The sequence below is a fragment of the Pan paniscus genome, chromosome 10 (assembly GCF_029289425.2).
Source record: "Pan paniscus chromosome 10, NHGRI_mPanPan1-v2.0_pri, whole genome shotgun sequence".
Classification (NCBI taxonomy): Eukaryota; Metazoa; Chordata; class Mammalia; order Primates; family Hominidae; genus Pan; species Pan paniscus.
The window spans coordinates 46292061-46309055 of record NC_073259.2 but is presented as its reverse complement, the minus strand read 5'-3'; the positions used below and the strand labels follow the sequence as shown (position 1 = coordinate 46309055).

The window sequence follows — 16995 nt, the reverse complement described above, 5'->3', positions numbered from 1 at the left end:
TAGAGAGCCCCACCACCATCTGCAGGCTTCTGCCTGCCTCCCTGTGCTGGGGCAGCTGTGGGGGTGGAGGGGATGCTGGGAGCAAAGGTGCCTGGCACGGCGGCTGGGCAAACAGACCTCCTGGCTGTGGCTTGCTGAGCGCTGACGGCAGGAGTGGGCACCAGGGCCTTTGGCCTGTAGCTACTTGCTCGGTGCTGCTGCTGCCAGGGCATCTGCCCACAGAACTGGGGAGTTTCACAAGAGCAGAGAAAGGAACCAGAAGCCCAGGGTGGGTGAGTTCCAGGCTTCGAGAAAGGTCCATTGGCCCAGGCCCTCAGGTAGGGGGAGGACGAGAGAAGTTGCTGTGGGGTGAGGAAGAGCCTATGCTGGGAGGGAGTGGACAGCCAATGCCACAGGCATGGCAGGAAAGCGAGCGCTACTGCAAGAGATGGTGCTTCCCTCCACAGGGAGCCTGGGAGTAGACCACACCCAGGTGACTGACTCACCTGCCCAAACAGCTGCCAACTCTCCTCCCACAGTGGGTGTCTGCACAGACCCTACCAGGTCAGGCAGGGTGGGAGAGGAAGGGGCAGGGAGCATCCAGGGAAGGCAATGGGGGTAAGCCCTCGCTTGGGAAGCCCAAGATTAGGTGTCTTGTCTTTCCTGCTCACCTGGGGACCGGAGTTAGGGAGACCTGTTTCTGCCAGCCACACCATGGTGTCTACAGGCACGTAGCTCAGCCTGACTGGACTTTGCTAACTTTCCAGTGATTCTGTGGTGCCATTCTCCTGCCCAGATACTTTTCTCGGCCCCTACTGATGACCACGTCCAAACTCAAGTTGGCCTCTTCCTAACTTTCAGACTTCATGTCTTAGTGCTTCTGGACACAGCCTCTGTTCTGGGCATGCTGGCATTGCTGCTGGCCTGGGAACATGACCTGCTCATGCTCGCCCCTGCATTTCCAGTTGTGCTAGGTGCCCGTCCAGCTGGGTCTTCTCTCCCCCAAACCTGTATGAGTTCTATCAGTTCTTCAGTGCCTACATCATAGCCATCTTTTTCCATGAAGCATTTCTTGATTGCCCTGATCTGCATCAAGCCTTGTTTTTTTCTGCTGAGCCTCATTTCCTATGCCTGCTACATATTTAGTCTTTCCCACACACATTGACACCCAATTATCTTCTGCTCTGTAAGACTCATGGTTAGCACAGTTTTCAATTCATTACCTATAGACGGAGCCCAAGAAGTTCAAGGTCTCTTTCTCTAGATTACAAGTTACTTAAGGGCAGGGTCCGTGTCTTACAATTCTTTCTTTTCTCTCCCTTCCTTTCCCTTCCTTCCTTCCTTCCCTCCTTTCTTTCTTTCTTTCTTTCTTTCTTTCTTTCTTTCTTTCTTTCTTTCTTTCTTTCACAGACTCTCGCTCTATTATCCAGGCTGGAGTGCAGTGGCACCACCTTGGCTCACTGCAACCTCCACCTCCTGGGTTCTAAGCGATTCTCCTGCCTCAGGCTACAGAGTACCTGGGCTTATAGGCACATGCCACCATGCCTGGCCAATTTTTTTGTATTTTTAGTAGAGACGGGGTTTCACCATGTTGGCCAGGCCGGTCTCAAACTCCTGACCTCAGGTGATCTGCCCGCCTTGGCCTCCCAAAGTGCTGGGATTACAGGCGTGAGCTACCATGCCCGGCCTTTGTCTTACAATTCTTATACTTCCCCCATAAAGGCTAGACCGGAGGGGCTACCTGGCCGTGGTGTCTGCTCAATAGTCTGACACCAAATATCAAATGCATCCACACAGATTACACCAACTGTGTGCAAATCATTTTCCTGGTTCAGGAAAGGCTAGTGAGTACTCTAGTGCTGCTTGTCTCCTGCAATGTAGTGAATGGCACCTGGCACACCAGAGCGCTGAGAAAGCTGACCTCTTTTATTGAAACAATTGTTATGGAAAGATTTTCAAGACAGAAAACCTTGTAACGGAACACTTTTAACGTCATATAACCTTTCCCTGATGATTCAGAGGTATCATTCTGAATAATTACTGAACATTGCAGGACAAGGTTACGTCCTCAGAGTTGTCGGAGGCTGTCTGCCCCGCATTGCATGGCTTGGCGTGCTGGGCTTTGGAGTTCTTGGGCTGCTTTTCTGGCTTCCAGTGTCCACCTCTCTGTTAAACTATGCGTTGTCTTCTTATTGGTGTCTGCCTCTGGAAGTGTGCCTTTCTCCCCCTTAAGACTTACTTCTGATCTCTTGGGAGCTAGAAGTTCTGGTGATCAAGTTTGATGTAATAAAAAGAAAATATTCGTAATGCTGGATAGCACATAAAGAGTTTTTCTATCTATGAGGCACTATTCTGAGAGCCTTTTGTATATTAACTCATATATTTAGCCCTCATGACAACCCTTTAAGGCAGGTGCTATTGTTATTCCCATTTAGCAGATGAGGGAGCTGAGGCCCAGAGAGGCTTTCTACCTTTCTCAAAGTCACACAGCTAACAGTGGTGAAACCAGCATTTAGACCTGGGCAGTCTGGTTCTGGAGTGGAAGGTCATAACCACTAGCCTCTACTGTGTCTGATTACATCTGGTTATAAGTGGACTTTGGTTTTCAGCCATGGAGTTTTGACAGGCATTGTGTTCCAATCCATCTGAAGAGTGTAAAAATAAAATTAAGTCACAAAGCTTGTAAATTCCCCACTTTAAAGAGACAAAGAAAGTTCAGGTTTAACCCTATAACATGATTCCTCCCAGTCACTTGCATCAAATAGCAACCTCCATCTTCTATGGAGGTAACAGAGGAAGAAATGCTGAGATCTACCAGTTTCACACAGGCCCAATCCATGAGCCTTCTGCAAGGCAACATTGCTTGAGGACTGAATGAGTCTAAAGTCTTTCACATATGCAAATACACTGTGATTTATGAAATAATTTGTTTAAAGATCTTGTTAATTTCATGGGAAATTTCTTATCATTTTTTCAATGGATTGAACCTAAGATGTCATTACTATCATATAGGAAGACACTATATGATATATGAAGCCATTGACCTAGAATAAGAGTAAACAGGTTCTGAAAGAGTGTTGGGCTGTCTGGTGATCAGGCGTCTAAAGTGCATGAGTTTTGGCATGTGGACTTTGTAAAACCTACATGGCTGCTCAGAAGCTTTTTTTGACTTCCTTTTAAGCTCCTTGCTGAGTGTGAAATAATTTTGCACAAGTTATTCCCATGCAAGACATGTTCTCTCCTTAACGAAGCCAAGATCTGCAACATAAACAATTTGAAAACATTTCAAGATGCCAAGGATGGGCTAAGAACAACCACAGGAAGAGGACATAAAATGTTTCCAAATGAACGGCACAGACATGATCAGGTTTGGGAGAATCTTACTGATCTATAGACCTGTGGAAGATATACAGAGAGAAAGAAGCATAATGAGGAGCTAATATTCATTGATTCCACACATTTATTGAGCACCTACTATGTGCCAGGTACTTTGCTAACACCAGGGAGAAAAGACATACATCTGTAAAAACATCAAACAAGTTACCACAATGTGTAACCTGTTCTATGCAGGACAGGTATAGTATAAGCAAAAAGCAAGAACTCAGTTATAAAATTTCTTGGGTTCCCAGGGTATAAAGTCAGCTAAGAATGGAAAAGAGAGAAAATGAGTCTTTGGTGGGACCAAGCTCTCTTCAATCCATCTCTTAGAGCATGTGAAAGTGCCTGGAAATGCACAATGGAGTGAGCTCCGACCCACTGGGGCCACAAGAGGCTGCCTCACGTGTGGCCCACAAGCCTGCCCTTTGGAAGCAGAAAGACCTAGATTAGAATGAATGCTGATACCATCATCTTATTAGCTGAGAGCCATGATATTTTAATTCCTCTGAGCTTCCTCAGCTATTGAAAAAATAAAAGTATTTACATATTTAGGGAGTGTTGTGAGAATTTCAGAAGAAAATGCATGTGCTTGATGGGCTATCTGACACACAGTAGTTGGTCAATACACAGGGTTTCTGTCCTCATCCTTTCCCTTCCTGTGCCTCTTCTATGGAAGGCCCACCTCCCTGCTCGGACAGCAGGAGCCTGGGCTTTTAGCTTTCTTCCTGTGGTTTTACAAATATTGAGACACTCAATTGTCTCTGGGATGCTATGCCTTGGGGACAAAACCCAGCCCAGATAAGAAATGTGCAGCTCTCCCAGGGTTCTGAGGCCGGGGGACTTCACACTGGTGAGGCCTCCTGAAGCTGGACTAACCGGAGGCTGAGAATGTCTCTTCCTGGACAGTCTTCCCTTTGGGAAAGTAAAAAGCATCAGGACGTTTCTATTTTAACTGGATCCCCGCTCCACCAGCCCATCTAGAACTGAGTACTGCTCCCTGCACTGGGATGAGGAGGGTGGTGTGGCGAGAATCTGCCTTGCGCATACAGCAGGATGGGGACACAGGACTCCACAGGAGAGAATTAGGCTGGGGTGGGGGTGGCTGAGGGATGGGGTGGACATCGCTTCTGGGCTGCTGGGTTCCCACCACGTGGTAGGGTGCTCCTGGGCAGGGCCCCCTGATTTACCCCAGGCTGGTGCTGCTCTTCACCATGGATGCAGCGCTGTTTATGGGGACCAGGAGGCAAGTAGGAGGGGACATGAAGTCTGATTCTAGTCCCAGCTTGGCCACCAACTTGCTTTCTGACCCCAGACCTGAGGTCTTTACCTCTCTGAGTCTCAGATGTTCTTTCTATTTTAAGTCAGTAAGACATCCTCTTCCTCCTGAGGTAGGAGAGGGGCCTCTTGGGCATCAGTGAGCTTAGTCCTGAGGGGAACTCCTGTGGCAGTGCCTTACGAACCACTGCAGTGGAACCTCGTGCCAGTCTTGGTTAGCTGGAGCTTTAGAAACCGGACTCCCTGCTTTGCAGAGGCTGTCTTCTCTGCGGAGATGGGACTGTGCTGAGCACACCTTGTTGGTGCCCACCCTAACGCCTCACCCTCAGCAGGGCCCACTGAGAATGTGTGTGAAGCCCCTTAAGGCACCCGGGGTTCCAGCCTCCACTTCTTATTCTCTCCAGGATAAACACAGGAGCCAGGGCGTGGCAGGGACTAGGGTAGGAGCGACCAGCATGCCCAGGCCTGCACCCTCTGGTGGTGTGGAGAAACCACAGCCATGGAAACACCTTTCAGGGCTGCCAGTGTTGGCTGGGGAGCCGTCAGATCAGGAGGGAGGAGTCGTGACCCACAGAAGAGAAGCCTAGGTCAAGGCCCAAAGAGGAGGCCCAGGGTCAGGGCCTCAGCTCTGCCTCTGTGTCCCAACAACAGATAATTTTTTTCCCATTAACGGAGAAATTTGCTATCCTCTAAGCCCTGTTCTGTGACTTATCCTCTGTCCCTGACACATCTTCCTGTTACCTGACCTCTCCCCAACCCCAACCACTCCAAACGGTCCCATAGCCAGGAGGGTCCGCATCTGAGCAACATCCCCACCCCGACTCCGACTCCGACTCCTCAGACCCACAGCTAGGAGGGCCTGGGTTCTGTCCTAGGGCCGGGTGTGGGTCTGGATGCAGATGGCAGACAGGAGTGAGCAAGAGAAGGAGAAAAAGGAATGAGTGTACAGAGAGCACCCATGCCCAGCTGGCCTTGCTCCAGCCCAGAGAGGGCCAGGCTGGCCCCTCCCAGCATCCACTGAATTCAATGGCTACTCTAGTTACCAAATAACTGTCCTAGAGCTCTGATGCAAAGTTCAAGTGTTGTTTTCAGTGATGGGTCAAAATATCCATGTAAATATGCCATGTTGGTCTTCTCCAACCCCAGAGAGGGACCGGAAGTCCTATAGAATCACTCCTCTTTCTCCATCTGGATTCAGAGGGTCATCCTAGAATCCAGTGCTTCCCCTGGCAGACTCTTTCCTCCTGGTCTCTCCCTGGCACAAGCCCTCAGATCTGCTCAAGGCGCCAGAGAGGCTGGGAAGCTGGGGTGGGACAGAAAATGGATGCCAACTATGCTCTGAATACTAATTCTCCCTATCACTCCTGCCCTTCCCAACCCACATCAGCCCTCTCTTCCCAAGCCAATAGAACCTGGGGGTCCTTGAACCTCATTCTTCCCTCTAGGTCCAGGTAACAGGGAGCTGTGAAAAAAGAATGACATCCTGGAGGAAGACCCTGACCCAGGAGTAGAAGGGACTCTTGAAGGCAGTGTCCGGCCTCTCCTTCCTCTCAGGCCCCACTCTGGAGGGACCCTTCCAGGGCCTCTGACACCAACACACAGATCCTCGAGAGGTGCACAGGGCCGCTGAGTGCATCTGACCCTGGACTTCCAGCTGCCCTGTCACCAGCTGCTGGTCCCACTGAGGCCCTGGCCCCAGATGCTGGCAGCTACAGAGGAAGGGCAGGCAGACCCTCTGCCCAAACTTGCAGGAGAGTGGCCAAGGCCTTTCCCTGACTCCACTTCAGGCCCAAATCCTGCCCAGCCCCTGGACACTCACACTCCTTCATCATGCCGATGTCCACACAGCGTTTGAGCCGGCAGGCCTGGCAGTGGCGCCGGTTGTCCTTGGTGATGCGGCAGTCCCCGTTGAAGGGGCAGGTGAATAGTGCCTTCCGCTTCATGCTTCGCCTGCCGAGAGAGCACACACCCTGCCCTGGGTCACTGAACTTCCGGCTCCTCACCCTGTCACCACGGAGACCTGTCTTCTGGGGCCCCGGTCTCCATTTCTCCAACAGAAGACATGGGGCCCACCCCAGCTGCCAGTCACTCTCACCTCTAGGCTGGGCACCAAACGATTCCTACTTCTCCTTTCATTGCCTGCCCAGCTCCAATCATGGCTTGTACTTACCTTTTTTCTTTTAATTTTTGTTTCTTTGGGGGGGACAGGGTGTTGCTTTGTAGCCCAGGCTGGAATGCAGTGGCATGATCTCAGCTCACTGCAGGCTGGGCCTCCTGGGTTCAAGTAATCCTCCTGCTTCAGCCTCCAGTGTAGCTGGGATTACAGGTGCATACCACCATGCCTGGCTAATTTTTTGCTTTTTTTGTAAAGATGGGGTCTCACTATGTTGCCCAGGCTAGTCTGGAACTCCTGGACTGAAGCAATCCTCTTTCCTAGGCTTCCCACAGTGCTGGGATTGCAGGTGTGAGCCACTGCACCCCGACTCTTTTTTTTTTTTTTTTGAGACGGAGTTTTGCTCTGTCACCCAGGCTGGAGTGCAGTGGCTCACTCAGCTCACTGCAAGCTCCACCTCCCGGGTTCACACCATTCTCCTGCCTCAGCCTCCAGAGTAGCTGGGACTACAGGCGCCCGCCACCATGCCTGGCTAATTTTTTTTTTGTATTTTTAGTAGAAATGGGGTTTCACCGTGTTAGCCAGGATGGTCTCGATCTCCTGACCTCATGATCCGCCTGCCTTGGCCTCCCAAAGTGCTGGGATTACAGGTGTGAGCCATCGCGCCCAGCCACGCCCCGACTCTTATACTTACTTTTACAGTACTCTGTTCCCTTTCCCATTTTAAAAAATTACACAGGAAATAACAAAAGTGCATTTCCCTAGAAAAAACCTTTTTTTTTTTTTTTTTTTTTTTTTGAGATGGAGTCTCGCTCTGTCGCCCAGGCTGGAGTGCAGTGTTGCGATCTCAGCTCACTGCAAGCTCCACCTCCTGGGCTCATGCCGTTCTCCTGCCTCAGCCTCCTGAGTAGCTGGGACTACAGGCGCCCACCACCACGCCCGGCTAATTCTTTGTATTTTCAGTAGAGATGGGGTTTCACTATGGTCTTGATCTCCTGACCTCGTGATCCGCCTGCCTCGGCCTCCCAAAGTGCTGGGATTACAGGCGTGAGCCACTGTGCCTGGCCGAAAAAACCTTTTTAAATGTTGAAATCTCCAGAGTAGCCAGCATAATAACATTTAATGAGCTGCTATGAGAAGTAAGGATGCTAGTCTCAGCATGAAGTCTTCTAGATTCTAGAGACCTGTGACTGGAATAGCTCCTGTTCCAGGGATAGATGTGTACATGGAAGGAAGAAAAGGCCCAAACCATAGCTCTAGACATCCCAGAACCTGCCCAGAAAAAGAAGGGGCCAGACAAGGAGGTGGAAATCCTGAGGCCTGGCCTTGGGTTTTTTGAAAGGAAGAGGAAGCAGGAGCTCTGTAGGAACAGAAAACTAGAGCTGGGCACGGTGGCTCATGCCTGTAATCCTAGCACTTTGAGAGGCTGAGGTGGGCGGATCATCTGAGGTAAGGAGTTTGAGACCATCCTGGCCAACACGCCAAAACTCCGTCTCTACTAAAAATACAAAAATTAGTTGGCCATGATGGTGCATGCCTGTAGTCCCAGCTACTTGGGGGCTGGGGGCTGAGGCAGGAGAGTCGCTTGAACCCTGGAGGTGGAGGTTGCAGTAGGCCAAGATCATGCCACTGCACTCCAGCCTGGGCAACAGAGCAAGACCCTGTCTCAAAAAACAAAACAAAACAAAACAAAACAAAACAAAAAAACCCCAGAAAACTACTGAAGTGTTCTTAGCTAGAAAGGTAGCACCCTTGAGGTTGGGTGTGGTGGCTCAGGCCTGTAATCCCAGCACTTTGAGAGGCCGAGGTGGGTGGATCACGAGGTCAGGAGTTTGAGACCAGCCTGACCAACATAGTGAAACCCCATCTCTACTAAAAATACAAAAATTAGCCGGGCACGGTGGCACATGCCTATAGTCCCCACTACTCGGGAGGCTGAGGCAGGAGAATCACTTGAACTTGGGAGACGGCCGTTTCACTGAGCCGAGATTGTGCCACTGCATTCTAGCCTAGGCAACAGAATGAGACTCTGTCTCAAAAAAAAAAAAGAAAAAGAAAAAGAAAAGAAAAGTGGCACCCTTGTAGCCTATGTAAGTTGTGTGTGTGTGTGTGTGCACAAGTGTGCACATTTAAGGGCTCATTTTCCTAATTCGAACATTCTCTCCCACTGCCAGCCACACCACGTGGACTTTGGGAGGCTGCATAAAGGACACCTCCCTGAGGCACCTCCCTAGAGGCTTTTCATCATCCATGTCCTGAGAGTCCTGTCCTCCTCCCAGCCCCAGCAGGAGTAGGCCCCACTTTTCTGACATAGTTAGATGGGGAAAGATGGTGGCAGAATCACTGTCTGTATGAGCAGCAGCATCTTCCAAGGAACTGCTGAGTGTGAAGATGCCCAAGCCTTCCAAGCCAAAGCCCAGGCCCAACCATTTCCTTCCTGGAGATGAGCTACTGACATCATCTGCTCAGGGGCCAGGCGTTAGTTAGGATTCTTGGTAAAACATGACTCACTGTTCACATTCACTAGAACATACATGGGGTTGAGGGGAATCGCACTCATCAATTGTCAAGCTTGCTCTAGCAAATGGACAGCTGGGGACCACACCGACTCAGCCCCTGGGATAGAGAAGAGACCAGAGTAGGGCTCTACTGGCAGTCCCAGGCAGGCCCAGACTCTTAGATCCACAGAGGGCCCAAGAGACCATCAGTGTAACTCCCTCCCTTTATACGTGGGACCACTGAGGTTAAGAAACTTACAGGTGAGGATATTCAGCAAGAAGTGCAGGCTCCTAGGTCTGGAAGTCTTAGGGATCTAAGGCTTAGCCTTTAGCTTCCTGGATTGTTTTCAACCCCAGAAACTTAAAGTGCTCAGTGAAGTTGATGCCCCAAACAGCCCCAGGTGGCTCAATGCCAAGAATGACCCAACAGTCAAGGAAGCAGCTGCTGTTGGTTTTGGACCTTGGCTCTGGTACCCTGCTGTGACAACCCTCATCACCCAAGGGGCCTACTGCAGAGCCAGGGTTGTCAGGAGGTGGAGCAGCACCAGGCTATCAGGGGCTCCTTAGCTCCAAGTCTAGCCTGCCTCAGGCCCAGTCCTAACCCTGCAGTAGCTAACAAGAAAGAAGTTATACGCCAGGCTTTTTTCCATCTTCGTAGAAACAAAAAGCCTTTTGCCTTTCACCTCTATTTGTTTACTGCTGCTTTTCTGGAGGGACAAGAGAATATGGAAGCATCTTGGGAACTGTTAGGGTTCCCCAGAAACGAGATACAATCATCCCCACAGGGACATCTGTATGTTCCAGGACATGAGATTGGTGTCCCTCCCACCAACCTTGTGGTTCTTGAGGCTTCATCCGTCACCACAAATGCTCAGGCCTCAGAATGCCCGTAATTCTCTAAACTTACTCAAGGACCAGAAGTTTCTATTTCAGAAGAAACTCTCATTTCCTTTTTTTTTTTTGTTTTTCAACAACCGGGCATTTCGCTCTGGTCACTGAGGGGCTGCTCTGTCCTCCCACTGGTTGTCTTGTCTGGCTCAGAGCTCTTCCTGTTAAGCCTGCAAGGCCATGGGCACCAAGAAGACAGCACATCGTCAGCCTAGCCCAGCCACCACCTACAGTGATGTGAGCCAAAGCCTCTCACCAGACTGGGCCCGGGACTGAGAGCTTCTTGAGGCCCCAGGGCCTATCAGAGGCCCCGTCTGTCCTTCCCCAGGCTCCAGGGAGCCTGCCTTTGACCCTCACTTGGGGGCAGCCCCCCCAGCTGCAGGGTTGCCTGAAAAGAGATTCCACTGCTTCGCCATCTTTCTCTCATTTTTCTCATGTCACTTTAAATATGAAGCTCCATCTCAGATGTCTATACACAGGAGGGTTGGAGATTGCCACTCAGCCCCACTTTGCCTGACAACAGGAATGAGGCTAGGAATAGGAAGAGAAGGCCGGGCGCGGTGGCTCACACCTGTAATCCCAGCACTTTGGGAGGCCGAGACAGGCGGATCGCGAGGTCAGGAGATCGAGACCATTGTGGCTAACACGGTGAAACCCCGTCTCTACTAAAAATACAAAACATTAGCCGGGCGTGTTGGCGGGCGCCTGTAGTCCCAGCTACACGGGAGGCTGAGGCAGGAGAATGGCGTGAACCCAGGAGGTGGAGCTTGCAGTGAGCTGAGATCGTGCCACTGCACTTCAGCCTGGGGGACAGAGCGAGACTCCGTCTCAAAAAAAAAAAAAAAAAAAAAAAGGAATAGGAAGAGAAAATAGTGCAGAGCTGAATTAAGAGAAAGTACTGGGACTGGGTGCAGTGGCGTGAGCACGCCTGTAAGCCCAGCACTTTGGGAGGCTGAGGTGGGCAGATAGCTTAGGCTCAGGAGTTTGAGACCAACCTGGCCAACATGGTGAAACCCTGTATCTACAAAAGATTTTAAAAAATTAGCCAGGCATGGTGGCATGCGCCTGTGGTCTCAGCTACTTGGGAGGCTAAGGTGGAAGGATCGCTTGAGCCGGTGAGGTCAAGGCTGCAGTGAACCAAGATTGTGCCACTGCACTTCAGTGTGGGTGACAAAGTGAGATCCTGTCTCTAGAAATAAAAAATAAAAGAGAAAGTACTGGGGGTAAAAAAAAAGTTTGGCACCCTTGCTTCTGCTTAAGAGTTGTCATATGAAGCCCGAGAACACCGAAAAGGAAGAGGACACCATTACGCTCTGGATTGTGGGGTCAGTGTTCAGGGTATAGAAAGTTTGCTCCCCAGCTCCAACTGCCAGACCCAGAGGCTCTCTGGAACTCAGATCCCAGAGCTGGCCTTTCAGGTGTGTCTGGCCCAACATGTCTGTTTGCTGGGCCACAGATCCTCTTGGCTCAGAGGTCCTGTTCTTCCCTGTTCTCCTGCCTTCCAAGGGCACTTCCACATGTGTGGCTGTCATTTACTCTCTGCCCACGAGGAGTCAGGGCAGCCAGACTGCCCAACCCTGGCTCTGTGCTTTGTCCTGAAGGTCTACACCCTACCCTGCCTTCCTCCCAATACTAATTGCCTGTGAGCTGGTTTGGATTTGAGAAACAAGAGCTTCAGGTTTCCATGAGAGCCCATTGCCTCAGCTGCTCTCTGAGCCTGGACCCTGTCATCCTCTGGTTGGTTGGCATTTATACCCCAGCTCAGGAAGGGGGGTAGGGGTGGGGCAACCAAGCTAAATATAGATGCAGTTTCTAGAAAGCCAGGGGTGAGAGAGGATATTGACCGATTCTCATGCCAGAGACCAGTTTATCAAAACAGAAAGAGACAAAAACCTCACAAAAGCATCAAGAGCCTGGGGCCAGGGCCTCAGGCCTGGGACAGTTGGGCCTTTCTCCAGTAGGTGGCCTCTGCCAGCAGAGACGCACGTTGCATAACCCAGGCGTAGGGTCAACTATCCCCTCTGGGCTCCATCTCCACTGCACTGTCACAGAGATTCCAGCGTCTGCTCAGGATACAGGAACTAGCGAGAGCTCCTGATCTGAAAGCTATGTGAGATGCTGGGAATGCTTACTAGTTTGACTACGGTGATCATCTCACAATGTATATTTATAGCAGAACATCGAGTTGTGCACCTGAAATATAGACCATGCCTATCTGTCAATTATACCCCAGCAAATCTAAAGGAATAAAAAGACCTACATCAAATGATGTAGGGGCCTACATGTATGTGAGAGGCAGCATCAGGGGGTTCTCCTCAGGTGGGTTTAAAAAAACATTAAAGGATGGTTAGCACTGTAGAAAAGAGCACAGACTTTTTTTTTTTTTTTTTTGCATGTTAAACACACAGACATTTTAACGCAGTAAAGCCACTTCCAGGTATTTATCCTGTGGGTAGATCGGTCCATGGGCGCAATGGTGGTTACTGCAGCTCTGTCTGGAGAAGCCAAAGACCAAACCTAAATGCCCATGACAGAGGACTGGTTTCTTTCTTTTCTCTTTCTTTCTTTCTTTCTTTCTTTCTTTCTTTCTTTCTTTCTTTCTTTCTTTCTTTCTTTTCTCTCTCTCTCTTCCTTCCTTCCTTCCTCTCTTTCTTTCTATCTGTCTGTCTGTCTGTCTTTCCTTCCCTTCCTTCCTTCTTTTGTCTCTTTCTTTCTTTCTTTTTTTTTTTTTTCTGGACGGAATTTCACTCTGTCACCCACGCTGGAGTGCAGCAGCATGATCTGGGCTCACTGCAACCTCTGGCTCCCAGGTTCAATCAATTCTCTTGCTTCAGCCTCCTGAGTAGCTGGAATTACAGGCATGTGCCACCACGCCTGGCCAATTTTTTGTATTTTCAATAGAGATGGGGTTTCACCATGTTGGCCAGACTGGTCTCGAACTCCTGACCTCAAATGATCCACCCACCTTGGCCTCCCAAAGTGCTGGGATTACAGGCATGAGCCACCGTGCCCAGCCAGGCACTGGTTTCTTATCTCATAGAACCTCCATATAATACTCTGTGACTATGAAAAAGAAAGAGGAAGAATGCTGAAATGGGAATGAGCTTGAAGAAGTGTTCTTTAGCAGATAAAACCAAGATGCAGAATGGTGACGTGTGTGCACACACACATACACACACACACACATGCACTTTTACATAAAGAATCTGGAAGCGAACACGATGAGCTGGCAACAGTGACAGCTTCCCGGAGGAGGTAGGGAACTAAGAATTGGGTTGAATAGGTGATTTACTTTTCACTTACATATCCTCTTAAACTGTTGGCTTTTTAAAAAGCCATATTATGACGTTACATTTAAAAAATCCACTACCCACTACAACTACCTAAACATTAAAAATGAAATGCACTCTTTGGTTAGATTGATATGTTTGAGTTTAAATCTTAAAGCACAACCTTGGGCAAGTTACTTAACCTTCCCATCCATTAGTTTCCACATCTGTAAAATGGGAGCAACATTTCAGAGAGGGTTGTAAGAACTAAATAAAGGAAAAGGGAACAGGACCTGGACAAAGGAAACCCTAAATAAAGGGAAAGAAGAGAAACTAGCAGAAAGAGGCAGTGGGAGGGAGTGCTGAGAGTGGGTGAAAGTAGATTTTAAAGTAGATTTTAACCATCTCATTAAGAATTTGAGACCCCTGAAGCAGACACCATGTCTTAGGCCTGCTCTCTGGGTGCCTAGCATGGGAGCCTGCAGGCAGCAGAGTTTGAAACCATATTTCTGTTTCATATGCTGTAGCTCCTGATATCTAGAGCCACAGCCCCTGTGCTAGTTACAGCAACCACTGTCCAGTTCTGTTGAGCACCAGCCAGTTCTACCCAGCCTTTGACCAACATGAAGCTCTCTCAGAGCCCCTGGCCCAGCCTTTCCCTCTTCATACCTGATATTTAACTCCTTCTGTTTAGGAACCTCTTTTCAGAGACCACTGCCTACACATCACATAGTTATACTTTCCAAGTTCCGTGGTAGAGAAAAGGAAGAAAGGATCATCTGTCCTCAAAACTAAGACACTAAAAAGGGATGATACTAGCTATCACCATTGGAAGATTTCTAGGTCAGTATTTTACATACTATCTCCAATGCTCTCGACAACCTTTGGGTAGATATTATCCCTGTTTTACAAGTGACACAAAAAGGCACAGGAAAGTTAAATAACTTGCTTTAAGTCACAGCTAGCAAGTCTGAAAGCTGGAATTAGAATCAAGAACTGTTTGACTCCAAGGAATCTGACTGGTATGGTTTGGCTCTGTGTCCCCACCCAAATCCCATCTCGAACTGTAATCCCCATGTGTCGAAGGAGGGGCCTGGTGGGACATGATTGGATCATGGGGACAGATTTCCCCCTTGCTGTTCTTGTGATACTGAGTGAGTTCTCACAAGATCTGATGTTTTTAAAGTGTGGCACTTCCCCCTTCACTTGCTCTCTGTCTCTCCTGCTGCCATGTAAGACAGGCCTTGCTTCCCCTTTACCTTCCGCCATGATTGTAAGTTTCTGAGGCCTCCCCATCCATGCAGAACCATGAGTCAATTAAACCTGTTTTCTTTATAAATTACTCAGTCTTGGGTAGTTCTTTATAGCAGTGTGAATATGGACTAATACACTGATCTTCATATATACTATGGTTCTCATCAGGAATGTACCATCTCTCAATCCAAGCTAGAGCAGCAGTCAAAAACATGCTTTCCCAAAGTCCAGGAGCATGAAGCAGAGGCTGTTTGAAGGACTCCTCTAGGACAAATCCCTCTAGGGATTCAGGCAGTCTCTAGAAGGATGCTTTGGAAGTGTGGGGTCACATCTGACCATGCTCTCCACTGGCCCTGTATAACCCAAGCACAGGGAAGATCTCAAGTGTGTGCTGAGTGCAAAGTCATGCAAATGAGCCCTGATTAGAGTGCTGAATTTCAAAAGAAATAAAAGAATGACAAAAAGGTAATGTAAAATCCTATCCTTGCAGCTGTCTTTCTTGATAGCTTCAGTGACCTTCCCTCTCCAAATATTTTGGCCTTCTCTACCCAAGCTTCTGAACATTACTCTTAGAACATCCATAGATAACCCCACTCATTCTCTTTCATTCACATCCTTGAATATCTGTGAATGGAGGTCAGCTGCCAAAGTGGACCTGGACAAAGTCTCTCCAGCAACACTGACTTCTTGGTCACTCATTTACTTGTGCCCATAGAATACCCTGTGTTGCTGTTCCTCACTTTTTTCTCTATTTTCTCTCCTTTAAGCAGTTTAGGTTTTAAATTCCTGGACATCTGCCCTATTTCTCTGCTTCCTTTCACATCAGGTTGCTAGAAGAGCTACAAATATCAGTGGGGTGACCTTCCTGAATGCCAGAACATTCCTCATCTTCCTGGATCCTCGCCAGCCTACCTTTTGCACCCTGCACTCCGCATGACCCATAATTAACAAAGTCCTCAAGAACCTTGGAGCTAGGAAGCGAAAATGCACTTCTCTGCACTGTCTTTGTTAGCTTGTAGCTGCACAGAGTCCTTATTTAAGCATCCCAACAGGGAGGAAGAAGACAAGATAAGCAGGCAAACGATGACCTGTTTCTCATCTTGCCTTCCAGGATCAGCTCTTAAACCTCACCATCCACCTTCATTCTCTTCATCAAAGGGGTTCCTCTGATTTTCTTCTCTGTCCATTACACCTTTTCCTTTATATCAGACTCCGGACGAAGCCATCCATGACCATATGCATCCACATGCATATACATATATGGATCATCCACTATATATATCATTTGGAATAGACCTATTCCAAATGTTTTTCCTCCTCTGGCTCTTACTTATGCTTTAATTGTTAACATATAGCCAAGAGGTGTCTGGCCATCTATAAGCCTGCCTGTGCCAACCTTATATTCACACTGGAAATATCATCTTTCTCTGAAGATGTCCCTGTATTCCAGAATAACAGGAAGCACAAGCAACATGAAATAGCTTGCAGGAGGAATTGACCAGCAATGGCCTCTAATGCCCGATCATAGATCAATAGAACTGTGATCCCTCTCTAACCTTCTAACCATCATCACACTTCAGCTAGATTATGAGTCTTAGACTCGTTTTGATGATAACAACTAGCTCCTAGAGCAGTTTAGTTAACTATCTTAGAAGCCAAACCAAATACTACATGGTCGAATGGGATTGGATTACTGGTCTCCAGGGCTTGGAAAAGAGCTAGTGACCCAATATTCAAGCAATGCTGTTTATCAATAACTATCAGGAAATGGTCAAGCAAGCTTCTTGAGAGCAAGGACTTGGTTCCTGTCATCTCTGTGTTCCCAAGGATGCAAGGATGCAGTGCCCACCACAGAGAAGGTACAGACCACTGACATTGTCCTTGCTTCCTAGGATCAGAGTTTCACAAACAGATATGAGTGACCACAGGGTTCTCAAGCAACTATTTGGACTAGATCAAAATGGAAAACTTCCAAATAAAATTTGGATGAAGCAAAGAAGGAGAAGCAGGCATCAGGGGTGGAAGAAGAGGAGAAATGATGTATGTGTAGCTGATTCTCATTATTCATGGTAGTTATGGTCTATAGTCACTGTGGACACTGGATTAGTGAATATTGAAACACTGTTCCTGGAGGAAACACAGGGTGAGGTTTCTGCAAGCCTCTGGTCACAAAATTTTCATCAACTGATCAACACATAACCTTGTCTTATGTGAGTTTTCTGTTTAAAGATATCTTATTCAATAGATATTGTTGAGTTATTAACACTGAACAAACAGCCAGCAGCACTGTTGTCCTCAGGAAGCTTGTCTAACACACATAGTTTCCCTGTGAGGCACATCA

At 48.5% G+C, this 16995-nt stretch overlaps 1 protein-coding gene across 6 annotated transcripts in view; it reads right to left on the bottom strand.

Moving 5' to 3' along the window:
* Positions 1–16995, bottom strand: part of VDR (vitamin D receptor) — a 124642-nt gene that overhangs the window by 17001 nt on the left and 90646 nt on the right. For all 6 annotated transcript variants that reach the window (XM_055095717.3, XM_063593068.1, XM_057299465.2 and 3 more), the window contains one exon: positions 6452–6582. In XM_055095717.3, the coding sequence (XP_054951692.1) occupies positions 6452–6582 (131 nt within the window). The remainder of the gene's footprint in view (positions 1–6451; positions 6583–16995) is intronic.